The 13,502-nt window shown below is 39.9% G+C and overlaps 1 protein-coding gene across 13 annotated transcripts in view; it reads right to left on the bottom strand.

The window, feature by feature from the left end:
* Positions 1 to 13,502, bottom strand: part of svilb (supervillin b) — a 53,470-nt gene that overhangs the window by 1,306 nt on the left and 38,662 nt on the right. For all 13 annotated transcript variants that reach the window (XM_025900031.1, XM_013272699.3, XM_013272700.3 and 10 more), the window contains 16 exons: positions 13,266 to 13,444; positions 12,806 to 12,961; positions 11,535 to 11,671; positions 10,421 to 10,568; positions 10,182 to 10,327; positions 8,770 to 8,945; positions 8,461 to 8,608; positions 7,869 to 8,148; positions 7,444 to 7,595; positions 7,072 to 7,177; positions 6,421 to 6,628; positions 6,202 to 6,335; positions 4,903 to 5,058; positions 3,751 to 3,894; positions 3,498 to 3,619; positions 2,963 to 3,118 (listed from right to left, as the gene is read on the bottom strand). In XM_025900031.1, coding sequence (XP_025755816.1) covers positions 2,963 to 3,118; positions 3,498 to 3,619; positions 3,751 to 3,894; positions 4,903 to 5,058; positions 6,202 to 6,335; positions 6,421 to 6,628; positions 7,072 to 7,177; positions 7,444 to 7,595; positions 7,869 to 8,148; positions 8,461 to 8,608; positions 8,770 to 8,945; positions 10,182 to 10,327; positions 10,421 to 10,568; positions 11,535 to 11,671; positions 12,806 to 12,961; positions 13,266 to 13,444 — 2,548 coding nt within the window. The remainder of the gene's footprint in view (positions 1 to 2,962; positions 3,119 to 3,497; positions 3,620 to 3,750; positions 3,895 to 4,902; positions 5,059 to 6,201; positions 6,336 to 6,420; positions 6,629 to 7,071; positions 7,178 to 7,443; positions 7,596 to 7,868; positions 8,149 to 8,460; positions 8,609 to 8,769; positions 8,946 to 10,181; positions 10,328 to 10,420; positions 10,569 to 11,534; positions 11,672 to 12,805; positions 12,962 to 13,265; positions 13,445 to 13,502) is intronic.

Here is a 13,502-nt window from a genome sequence, read left to right as displayed (position 1 = left end):
TTCATGTTTGCATAAAAGCTTCTTCAGATGTCCGATGTGCCCTACGTCGGTCTCTGTGGATGCAAATCCTTTCTCCTTCCTTGTTATTCAGCCTCACATCCCATTTCTTCTTTGCAAACCTCTTCCTTGGAATACTCTTCTCTGTTTCCTGTATCCTTGTTCTCTTTCCTGTGTCCAGATGATAGACCAAACACCTTTTTGCCTGGCTATCTATCTATCTTCACCTTTGCAATGAAAATTCAGGAGATCAGCGTCTTTAGAAATGCTCAAATCACCTGATCAATCATGTTTGATTGAGTGAAGCTCCAGCGCCATATCTGCAGGATGTTGTCCTTTGCACTACTGTCACATGACTGTCTGACTGGATCAATTCATGGATAAACAGATGAGTAGGTGCTTAGTGATTATATATTTTTTGGTACTCTCACAGTGAGATCTTTCAGAGCGCACAATTTTCAGAAAAGTTCAGTTTAATATAAATATGAAAACAATATTTTTGAATATTTTCTTGTACAATCACATCTGCTAATTCATTGATTCTCTAACATGACGTGATATCTTGTGCCCTGTGGGGGAAAAAATCAACTCCAGTGTTGGTGTTTTTTCATGCCTCCATGTTGTGCTCCACAGATAGTGAGTCAGACTGCAGTGCAGCTAACGGTGAATCACGAAAGAGCATTTATTTGCACTGAGAGGAAAGGTAGAAGTTGTGTGCGAGCGTGCAAAGAGAAAAGCTGCAGGAGCAGAGAAGTGTGGAAGGAGTGCGGCGTGGTCGGAGAGATAAACTGCAGCTGCGCAGATAAAACCTGTCAATTATCACAAGAGCATAAACACATCATTTACAAGTCTAAACTCGTTCCCACCAAGGAAAACATCATGAGATAAGCAACCCCTTAACTCACTAGGATGTAACTTATTATTATTAATCATAACATTACATTTTTCAGTTTAAGAACGCTAGCTAGATATGTTTATTAATATTAAAATAACATGAAAATCTCATGTTTTTCCTAAAATGAAATCCCGTTCTCCTCCGTCTGAAGCAAACTAAATGCACAGTTTAGATTTCTTTCTGGCCACTAGCTTCAAAATCAATGAGTAACCATCCTTGTCAAGCTATTGACAGGTCATCGTCATCATCATCTTTAGGGTTTTCACTGCTGTAAAAATGGCACCTCACTTGGTTTAAGAATTTTGTATTTTTAAGATGTGCAGGTATGAATTAAAGGTAGCCTACAGTTTAGGTTTACCATTATGGGCACACCCTGAATGAACATGAAAAGCTTAGCCTATCTATAAATCACGTCCTACATAAGATCATTTAGGAAAAAGTAAATAATGTAATAATTTTTAAGTCCTGTATCTAGGATATTTAAGGAGTTGTAAACCATAAATTTTTATGTCATTTATAATAAGAAGGACTTAAAAAAGCTGCAGAGCACATTAGAGTCATAGCTTCAGCTCTGAGGTGTTAACTGAAGTGTATAAAAGTACACACTCGCAGCGTATATCAATCAAATCCTGAATTCTCTGACTGATTCAAGTGGTCAGTTGTAACTTTTCATCTTTTCTCCCAGCAGAGATGGAAGCTAATTTTGGATCATGTGTCATTTTGTATTTGTTGTCTCCTGTGTGAAGGAGTTGAAGTGCCAAGTCCTTTGTGATTGCAGCTTATATAAAGTACTGTCTAACAGCGTAATGGTGTTTCTGGATGATCTTTTCAGACATAATTGTGCAGCCAAGCACAACCTTTCCTCCTCGACCAGCACCACACTCAAGAGACAGGAGTGATTTTTTTTTTTTCTTTCAGTATAAAGAAGAAAACCACAGTGCTGACGTGCTCGAGAGAAGGACGGGTCATCAGTGCGGATGAGTCACACAAGCATCTCTTCTTACCTGAATCCACCTACAAACTGGTCTGTAAAGTGAGAGTTAGATGGTGTTAGATGGATTTTAATGACTGAGGGTTAGTTACTGTGTACAGTTCTGGTTTTCCACCATTTATACTTGTTGATGTACCTGCTACATAACTGTTCAAATCACTGATGTGAATCACTGAGGTTATTTTTGCTTCACCTTGATGTGATAACTGTGCCAATAAAAAACAAAAAGAAAAAATATGCACCAGATAAATCTGGGTGAGATCTATTTCAGAATTGTCTGTTTGTGCATCTCTGCAGCACTTCTAGTGTTGCTGCTGTTTTCTCTTTGCTTTCTGGAAGCTTTATTCTGTACGTATATCTGCACGTATGCTTCTGCACTGTCTCAAAATGTTGGAAGAGGGCAAAGATGCAAAGAGACAAAACTGGAGACATTAGCAGGTGATTTTCCTGGCGTGTCTCCTTTCAACTGTCTCTCTGTGGCCTCACATTCAGGCTTTTTGCACTGAATGTCCTCTCTCAGAGGCCTCAGGACTTTTACACCTGAACTCTGCACTGCCACTCTGACCCTGGGGACAATCCTCCTGTTTAGCCTCCAGGTTACAGCCCGAAACTCAAAATTTGTAAGTCAGGACAGATTGACATAGAAGTTGTCTGCTGTCTATGTAAGTCTAAAGGCTGATGGTGAAAATGCAAATGCGCACTTGTAAACGGCCAGGGAACAGTTTTTGCTTTTTATAGGTACAGTCAGGCAACGTTTTCCTGTTTGCCACAGTGTTAAAATGTCATCAGCTACATTTTCCTTCTCATCAATAAAAGATAACCAAGTGAAAATTTCACTTCAGAAAAATGCCTCCCTGTGTCAAAAAGCTGCTACTATAGATATTACACTTCTACTTTAATTAGGTCACAGGTAAGTCATGTGACTAATTTGATTCCAACTGAGCTGTCATTGCAATCAGATTAAATAGTTATAAAAAAATCTGGTAAAAGGAAAGAAACATGCTGATTTTTTTTTTGACTAAAACGCTGCCAACAAAAACTTCAAAACAAAAGTAAAATAGTTGTTTCACTTTACTGACCTCAAAGTCCTGGTCAGACAGGTAGAGCTCCAGGCAGAGTGGGTCAACTCCCTCTGGCAGCGGCCGGGCCTGCAGCTGAGCCAGAGGGAAGGTGTTCTGACAGAGCCGGGCCAACACGTCCTCCACCAGGATGATCTGGTTACACACCTCCGCCTCCTGCAGCCACAACAGAGCATGCACAGACTCCTTTGTAGTAATTGTGAGAAACCGCTGTGTATCAGTGAGCAAGGAAAAATATAGCATAATCTAAATATTAATCACATTTTCCACTTTGGATGAGGGTACATAAAAAAGGAGGTGCAGGAAGAAAGGAAGTTTTATTCAATTTTTAAATTTTTTTTTATTTGGGACTGAAAAAGATGTCTTAAAAGAAGGATGAGGGGAGTCAGAATAGCTTGTTTCGGACATGAAACTGACCTGAGGGGGTGCAAGGCTGAGTATAAATTAAATATGAATTACTTTGAACATGAATATGGAAAGCTATTGCAGTGAAGTCCAAGAGAAAAAGTATAGGATAACAATATGTCTTGCTCACTTTCTCTGTAATCTCAGCCACGTCCTCTCTGTGCTCCCAGCTGGGAAACATGTTGGTGAAGGTGAGTGGCTCCAGGCCGGCGTGGATCAGGTATGACTTCTGAGGCTTCTTCTCGTTCCTCTCTGCAGGAGAAAATCAGCACAAGGTTCTCTTTAAATCACACATTAACCTTTTCCTAATGTTTTTCTTTTCTGCTTTTAACGTTTCTGGAAAAAAAAAAATCCCATTATAAATAGTTGGATGTTTGCCTCACGTTTGCAGTACTGCAGCACAGTCTCCATCGCGCACTTCCTGTCTGCATCCCAGCGGATATGAGCAGAGCCGGTCCTCTCGCTGTCCTGAGGCCACCAGCCCTGCCACAGGTAAACCTCATGGAAGTTATCCACCAGGAACAAAGCTGTGCCGGAGACATAAGATACAGTAAGAAATATGCGGTGTAATCTGCATACTGTATGTTCTGGATTTGTAGTTACGCATCTACATTTTAAAGTGTTTTTTTTTTCTCCCCCAAATGATCCTTTAAGTCTGTGCAAGCATCAGTGTGAGGATAAAAAAGACAATGAGATTTGAAAGTGTGTCTTTCATTTTGCAAAAAATCAGTTCCTAAGTAACATCTCTTCGTCTTGTTTATGCAAGGATGTGAGAAAGAGATGTTGGGATGAAGCTATTTTTATATCCTCACTCTCTCTGGCACAATCTTGGACAGATACAACTGATCTCATTCTAAAACACCTCTAACTGATGTAAATAAATAATGTATTAAAGAGGAGCGATTGAATCATCCTGACGTGTTCTACAGGTTCAGGTTGTAGAAATGTACATAGGTGTATATTTTACTCAAATGACACAAGATGAAACTAAATGAAAAGAAAAACAACCTTTGAGCTGAGATGATGAATATGAATACTCTTGCACATTAGAGCTCCCACAGTACAGTTTATGCATGTATTTTGTCTACAAATAATTCAACATAATTAAAATAAAACTGTTTTCATAACAGCTCAGCTGCTCATTTTATTCCCCAGCAGTCAATAAAAACATTGGTCTTCATTCACAAACAGTGCGTTCTCACAAATCTGTTCTTAACTGTGCAGACGAATGAATGACGCACAAACCCTGAATCGTCCAAAAAAAGAACAGTAATAAATTGTGGAAATGAATAAAGAATTAAAGCATGGCTGTTTTACAAAACATAAATGCAACAAGACGCTGAAAACATTCAGAGATTTTGGTCCATATTGATAATGACAGCATCACACAGTCGCTATAGATTTTAAATGAGGTGGATGGTATGTCTAAAACACTCCTGTTTCCTCACTCAAAGCTCATAGAGCTAGGATGGGTGGAAGCCTGAATTAGAAGAATGTAAATCCCCACCCGCAAAACGTTTGTGTTTCAGCCTCACCAGGTTGAGGTGCGTTGTACAGATCTTCCTGCAGGAAGGGCAGCGAGCTGACCAGGTCTGGAGCTCTGGACGGGTGGAAAAACTCATTTGCTACAAAATCTCCAGATGTGCTGCTCAGCTGGAAGAGCCGTGGGGTGAAATTGAATTTTCCTGGATCTGACAAACAACAAGATACATCATCCTTCCTCAGATGATGACCAGTGTAGCTTTTGAGAGCTTTAGACTACAACTCATGATTTAATATTTTGTTAAACATTGAAAAAAAAAATCAAACCTGTTATTTCTGATTTAATTTATATATTTTTGATAAACAATTGTTGTTATTGTTAATTCCTAAAAAAGGAAAAAGTACTGCAGTTTGTGAAATACTCTAAAATCTTATATTGTAGAGTAAAGAGCATTAGGTCTTTACACTAAAACAGTCTTTCCCAAATTCAAGAATCCTGTGACCTCTTTAAAAACCAAAAAATCCCATGAAGCCCACCCAATCTTAAATCTTCTATTCAAAACACAAGAGAGAGTGATGTATTTCTTTGAATGTTTTAATACTAAAAAAACAAAAAACACAGGCTGTTGACTGTGAACTGCTAATGCTACCCAGTCGCATAGTCACACTGGCCTCATGTGCTATGGCCAATGTGTGACACACATGGCACTGGGACACAAAATCCAATGCATAAGCATAAAATTTAGGTCAGAGTAATATTCGCAATAACACAAACTAACTGTCTTTTATTACCAGTTTTGATTCACTTTTTATATAAACGAATATAAATATGTAACTGTACATACTTGTGAGCAATTTCAAACCGAATTTCTGTTAAGATTGTGGAGCACCTGCAATACCCAGCCCACAATTTGGGACTCACTGCCCTACAGTAAAAATCACATTGAGGCTTGAGTTGGTTATAAATAAAATAAAATTGAACTAAATTGTTATTAAGCCATCATAGGGGCTTTTAAAAAGGTTAAAATTTGACCTACAGATAATATATCAATGCACTTTATTGTGAAATGTACAAGAATGCAAAAGAGCAATTTTACTGTGTGGTAGTAAAAGCAAGTACGCTGTATGAATTTTATTGTATGTACTGAATTCATAATGTGAGCTAAATGAGATATTTTTAACTTTACTAGAAATGATCTCAGTTATAATTACAGTTACTGCTGCAGCAGCTTGGCAATGGTAGTAACAGTGATGGTAGGAAACAACAATGGTGTTATAACAATTCATTGTTAAACAAATTTCAAACAAGCCGAGTCTATGGTGTCAACATATAAAAACACTGTTTCCTGTACCTTGAAGCATGCAGTCATAGGCTTTCCTGTCTTTTCTCCCCAGAGCCTCCCAGAAGCCTGGAGGCTCCACCCCCTCATCGCACTCATGGATGGTCACTTTGCTGCTGCTGTGGAGACCTGCTTCCAGAGGACATCTGAAAGCAGCAAAGAGAGAAATGATATTCAAATCTCAGATGAGAGTGTAAAATGAGGAAACACTCTGTCTTTATAAACACTCACTGCTCCTTTATCTTAAGAGCGGCCGTGTTTCCAACACTGCGGGTGTGCAGCTGCGTTTTGCAGCCGTGCCACAGGTAGATGATGGCCTTGTTGATGTTGAGCAGGATCATGGAGGCTCTAGAGCGAAGGCTGCTGCAGTGACAAGCCACCTCCAGCAGGTGGCCCTCCACCGGCACTTCACCACGCACACAGTAAAGACGCCACTCACCTGATTAGAGCAGGTAAGCGTGAGTGACAGGAAGTTTTTATCCTTAATCCTTAATCAGCAATCCAACATAAATCATATTATAACAACAACAATTTATTTTCTTTATTTAATACCAGCTGTTTTTTTTTAAACGCAAAATTCAAATTAATTGATGATTTAAACAGAAACCTTTTTAGATAAAACTATAATAATGATGTTAAATGGCTGGAAAAGACATGGAAAGATTCAGCAGTATTTTTCTACTCTTTTTTTTCTAAATCGAGCCAGAAACTAAAAAAAATATCCAGGACAAATCAGATATACTTCAAATACGTCTTCATCATTAACGCTTTGAGGAGTCACTGTGTCTGGTTCAGAAAACTGTCAGGGCCCTTAACTGGAAATCTGCAACTGTGATATATAAAGGTAAATAGAATGAAAAACGGAAATGTCCAAATATTTACTCTGAGTGTTCTCCTCCTCCTCCTCCCTTTTGCCAGCATGGACGATCATTCCTCCATTGAAGCACTGCAGGAAACATGCCGGCTCCTTTCCTTGCTGCACCTGCACCTGTAACACACAGTGGCCAAATTACTCTGTTAAAGTCAAGATTACAAAATGTATGCACTGTCCATCTTTCTGTACGTGTGCACGTTGTAAAGAGAACATTGTGCAAAACTTTCATTCTTAGCCATCTTAATGCCGTCGGCATCTCCCGTGATGCATGATTCAATGGAAGCGGTCTAGTGTGTTACTTCAGTAACATTTCTTTACACCATGCTTCACTGCAGAGCTGATAATATGTTTTTAAACACTGACTGCCTTGTCTCTTGTACCTGTGCCCCTCTCTCTTCGTCCAGCTCCACCGTCATCAGTGCTGATGTCCCTTTCTCACTGACAGTGGAGTGTCGCCCCTGCCAGAAGAAGTAGCAGCATTTCTCCTTCCCGGGCCCGCTGCTCCTTGCTTCTGGGTTCTGCCTCCGACCAACTAGGACCAAAATACAGAAACAGACAACAAAAGGATCAATAAACCACTCTGAAACTGCTCTTTTCACTACACAACAAAAAACCTTTACGTCTTTTTGAGTGACGTGGTGTTGTAATGAATTATCAGAGCTTACGTCTTGTAATTTGCCCTGCTGAATGTCAATTTGTTTCTGACAGATTAAATTCACCTACCTGTTTGTGTGCCATAAAGCACACAAATGCAAAATGTCAAGTAAATCATTTTTACCATGTCAGAATATGACTATAGACCAACCTGAGGTGCTGACCATGTACTTCCACTTGGCCACATATGCGTCCCCCTCGTGGAACTGCCCTATGCTCTGGCGTGGCAGACGGCTGTAATCAAACTCCAGGATGTGCCAAACGTCCACAGAAACTGTGACGATCTCCTGAGTCCTCATGGAGTCCTCTGATTCCACTGGACCGTGGCCACGCCCGACATTCACCCCATCCAAAATCATGGAAACTGATGACTGCAGGACAGGCAGCATTAGGGCAGCATCGTAAGGCCGGCACTCTCGCCTTGGAGCCTCCTGGGAGAAAGATTACAGACAGGATTAGAATCAAATGAAATGTTAAGATGTGATAGTGAAAACTGAGCCAACAGACAAAATAAGGCACTTTGACACACACGCTTCATGCAGCATCTAACCAAAGGCATATGCGCTCTAATTCTTGGTCCCAGTGTGTAATAAACTGTTCCTGATAAAATGAATTGAGCCTGACTGAGGCAGCCCAACAAATAAACAGATGGGGAGATAAAGTCGATATATGAGGCTTCTCTGATGTGGATAATCTGTGGAGTAAAGCTATTTATCCTCATACAACAAGAGCCTGATTTGCACCTTCTGCTCAGGTACAAGCTCGCAGCCTTCCTTTGGCGTTGGGGACTTTACTTCAGTCCAATCCATGAACTTCTCCTTGAATAAGATTGTCTCATTGTGCTCTGTCAGCCTGCCGAATATTGCCCAGTCGGGACGGCCCTGGCCCTTCCTGTGGAGAAGAGCGTGGTTAACAAAGAGACGTTAAAGTTCATGAAATCAAAAACCTTTCAAAAACTAAGAAATAAAGTTGATCATTTATGAACACTAAGCTGTTTTGTTGTTCGATTAAGGCCAGAAGTAAAAATGTGAAGCAGCCATGTGTATTCTCACCTGGGTATGAGTTTGTTGCAGCCTCCGGGGTCCAGAGGGTTCACGTCACAGCACGTGTAGTCAAACATCCCGTTCCACAGGTGTTTAGCCAGCTGGAAGGCCACCTTCCTTTGGGCCAGAGTCACCTCTTTACCGTGCCACACATACACCTCACTGCCAAAATCAAACACCAAAACCTGCAGCACACAAAGCACAGACACCCAGTTAGCACTGCTTAAAGCTTAATAAACCCCTTTCAAGTTACATACGGACAAAATCATCTATATTATACACAATAACACATGTAGTGTTGTTATATAAATCCCAGAAATAAGAAGTAAAATACAAAAAACTCAAAACAACAATCACTACAAACATGTTGTGTCAACCTCAGGACCTAAAAAAAATTAAGGTTGTTTCCTAAAGTGATTCAGTCCTCACAGACTACCACTTTAAAAAGCAACACTTCAGAGAAATATGTTTACAACTTGACACAAGGAACAGTTCTGGTCTGAAGCTAATTTCCCCTTTATAACATGTTTATGGCAGATTTGTCTTATACATAACTTACCACAGTAAATTATAGTTTAAAGTTTAAAGTTTGCATTTTTAGGAGCACGTCTGCTTTGACTGACAGTCACTGAACTGGATTTCTCATATGAATTTGCAGCTTTATTCCCTTTTTTAAGCATTTTAATGGAAAAATTATATGATTATATGGTCTGCTGTTTGCTATAGACCAAGAATGTCAAACTCATTTTATATCATACAGCCCACTTTGATCTTAAGTTAGAGTCTTTGACCTTATGTTTGACACTCAAGTCCGTGCATCACTTTAGTGACTGAAACTCTAGCCCTTTGTATGTTACTTGGTGCAGATTTGAAGGTGTCTTTGCAGTATACAGTCTATGCATGCAGCTTGCTAACTAAGCGTAAGCTGACAGCTTGATGGTCTCCAAAAATAGTCCTTTCTAGCTCCAGAAAGTTAGCATGGGTTCAGTCCCTGTTCTTTAAATTCAGGGCAGTGAATCTCCAGCTTCTTTTTATTTTGAATCTCATATAAAGTTTGCATCAGAAATTCTTTCTCTGATCCACCACCACCACCATCTAGACTCCAGAGAGTCCATTCATTATCTTTGACCTTCATCTATAGCTCTGCTTCTCATTTTTTTAGAATAAACTCTCATTTCTTCCATGTAATATTTCTCTTCTGAAATACAGTGGTTTGCATTCTCGTGTGGCACAGGTGACAGAAATGCTGAAAAGTGTCCCATTCACATGCAAACCAAAAATAAAGCTAAACTGCACCAGTGATGAAATCCTATTTCCTCTCCGTTCATGAAATCTTTCCAAGTTCAGAAAAAGGAAACGTGAAATTCTGCTGAAAAATGAAAAGCAGCTATCAAAATTATAATGAGGCTTTTATATATCACCTCCTTGGATGTCAGGAGGGAGCTGCGTGGGACCTTCCCCCACTCATCATCATCAGGAACCAGCTTATCATCCTGCAGTCTGAAAATACAGTTGGTTTCCACGATGGCATTCTCAAACTGCTCGTCCTCCTCTGGTGGACCCGCCGCTACAATTAAACATAGTAACCAAAAATGTTAAGATATTATCAACACAAGTGTGTGCAGTGGTTCAAACGCACAGACAAAAGCTTATGTCTTACACTGATATGCCATCTGTCCACCGAGGACTGTCCAGAACTCCTGAGTATCTGGACTCTGTGGGTTCACCCCTTCTTCGATGGTCTGGACCTGGTTCGCCCTGCAGCCCATGTCCTTATTTGTCTGGATGAACGTGGCCAAATCGTTTGCCTGCATTCAAGAAATAAGGATAATCCTCTTATCAGCCATTGAATATGATAGATTTCAGTTTCATGGGCTAGATTCTGTGTGAATCTGCATGCATAGAAGTAAACATGGAGGCCAATGAGGTGTAAGCAGATGACAAAGAGGAAACTTCTTAATTCTATGTGTGGATGTGGAATCTGAGCCTGGAGCAGTGTGGATGTGACATGAATGGTTTCCCTGAAAGAGTTTTCCAAACTTTTAGGATGTGGAGACTCACTTTTAACTACTACTGTCAGCATCTCTTAACTTAACAAGGCTCTAGTAAAGAGACACAAAGTTCAGCTCGCTCATCTCCCCGAGACCGAGTTGAGTGATCTTGGTGACGACTGGAGTGGTGTAAATTTTGGGTTACTGTTCAAACTGAGGTCAAATGAAGTGAAATAAAAATCAGACCAGTATCTAACTTAGTAACACATACAGAAGCTGTGTCAATGATAATAAAAAAGAATAGATATGTGATTTGCTGTTTAAACTGACAAGAACAAAGTAGATCTGAGTCGCATATAAAGAAAAATAAAGAGTAAATATAGCCATATCCTCACCATGATGTTGATGTAGCCATTAATACCCCTCAAAAGTAAGAGGTGAAACTTCATAAGAATGTCAAATATTAAAGACAACAAAAAAAGTCATACTAAAGAGATGTGGCCGACTGTTTCTAGGCTCTTCGTGCATAAAATCACAATAAAGTGTGTAAAGATCACAGAGAAGGAAAACAAATGTTTATTAAAAACTGTCTAGACAGACGTCCTTTGGGAAAATGGAGAGGCTGAAAACGTGTTTGACGAGGAGCACAGATGGGCATATGTGCCAGTGGGTGTGTGCGCAGAGAATGAAAATCAGAGGTTAAATAATCAATGAATCATCTTTTTCAAACACCAGTATGGCTACTGTAGCTCTGACCACACCAGACAGAGTGGTAACACTCACCTTCGCCTTCTCAATAACGTTTGAGAACTCTCCCATCCAAACAAAGCAGTGCTCTGGAGTGACCAACAGGAAACAATCCCCGCTGTTCAGAGACGACGCTCTGGGCTCCACTAGTCTGGTCTGAACATGACGACGACCTGCAAGAAATATGAAGCCACTTTAATTCATTTTCTCCATAGATTTATCATAGATATTATGCTTGAGTCAAAACTTGTGTAGCGCCTTTAAGTATTTTACAAGGACAGATGGATAAAACGACAATTTGTTTTCTTATTTTCACAGGAGCAAAAGCCTGACTACACATTGAGATGACCAAATCAACATCTGAAAAACAGACTTATTATTCACAGATTAGCTCTGTTGATGTATCATCATTAAAATGCAGATTACAGCCTTAAAAAATATTCTGTTTTTTATACGTGAATTTCCCCTTTTATTTGTTGCTGTACATGCAAAACTCAAATTTTATAATAATTGTAATATTTATTCATTATTTGGGGCATGGCTACTTTTGACTTTCTTGAGGCTACCAACCTAGGCGCCTACAGCAAGATGTCTGCTTGGCTTCACCTCAATCACTGTTCAAATCACTGAACTGGATACTGTGAAACATTAAAATTAGGGGTGTGGTTGCCACAGCAGGTGGTGGTGCTGACACAGCTGATAGCTATCTGCTAATTTAACCCTCTCAGTATCTTTTGAAGCCTTATTAATGCAATTACATTCAATTGCTGAAATTGCAGAGTTCTCAAGGAAAACCTAGGTTTATTAGGCTGCTACTCACCACTAATTAGCAGATTCCATGTTTGTGACATGCAGCTACACAGTTTATGGATGCAGTTTATGATGCAACAATATGACTTTCATATAGAACACTAACTGCAGTATGAACCTAAACATTAACAGCCAGTTTCTGAAAACTTAAGGTAGTTTTGGCTGTCAATTTTTTCCCCAAGCAGAGGGCTTCCCGTATTTGATATGGCACAGCTGTTACACCAGATGCATCTCTCCCATTTACTCAGATTTGGGATCAGCACAAGGCTGGGTTTGTGTCTCCTCCTGATCTTAAACTGGGTAAAGCAAATGTGTTAACCACTACACCACGGTGCCACTAGACCTAGTTTTAGACTAAAGGAAGAATGAATGAAGCTCTCATTTAAAAGGTTCTAGTCCAAGATTAGGTTTATTCCATGTCTGGGAGCTGGAAATGACGCAGCGTTAAACAATGGTAGACAGGTTAAGACAAACACACAATATAAGCGAGTTTTCACCTTTGATCTGCATCAGCATGATGTTCTTGTACGGCACAGCGCTGTTGTTAGACATCTGCTCTGAGACATTGACACTGCGCAGACTCACATTGCTGAAGTTTTCTTTACTGGCCAGACCTGCCAGAGCAGCCTCGGAGTATTCTGAGGTTTTATTCACTGAAATGTGAAAAATACACACTTTATAAAAACAATACAGGCCTACTGGGCTAAAAATTAATAAATAAATAACATAACTGCTTCATTAAACATTAAAGTAACAAAATCCCTGCAGAAGAAATTTCTGTATAAGTGGGTCACGCTAATTTGCAGAGGCTAAAAATGGATGTAGTTTTGTTGGCTCCAAACAACAATAATCTTTCAAATTTTGCTGTTGTTGCCTTTTTTTATTACAAACAATAACAGAGGGGCTCTATTAAGTCTTCTGTACTACAATCTCCTAAACACAGAGTAATGTTCTTACTCTGCGTCTTCTCGGATTTCATCCTCTTGCTTTCCAACTGTGCCACGTTAAGTCGCTGCTCTGTGTACTCATGTCGGATGTCCTCTCGAGCTGCCAGCATCTTCAGAGGGTTTTTAGATGACTGAACATTTCTAGAAGGACGAACTGAGCGCTTGTGCTGCACCATGGCTGAAGTCAGCCTAGTCAGGAAGAAAAAATGAGTATGAGTACAATGGAAAATAATTATCAAGAGGCCGA

The sequence above is a fragment of the Oreochromis niloticus genome, linkage group LG18, assembly GCF_001858045.2.
Source record: "Oreochromis niloticus isolate F11D_XX linkage group LG18, O_niloticus_UMD_NMBU, whole genome shotgun sequence".
Lineage (NCBI taxonomy): Eukaryota > Metazoa > Chordata > Actinopteri > Cichliformes > Cichlidae > Oreochromis > Oreochromis niloticus.
This window is presented reverse-complemented; position numbering and strand designations above follow the sequence as displayed.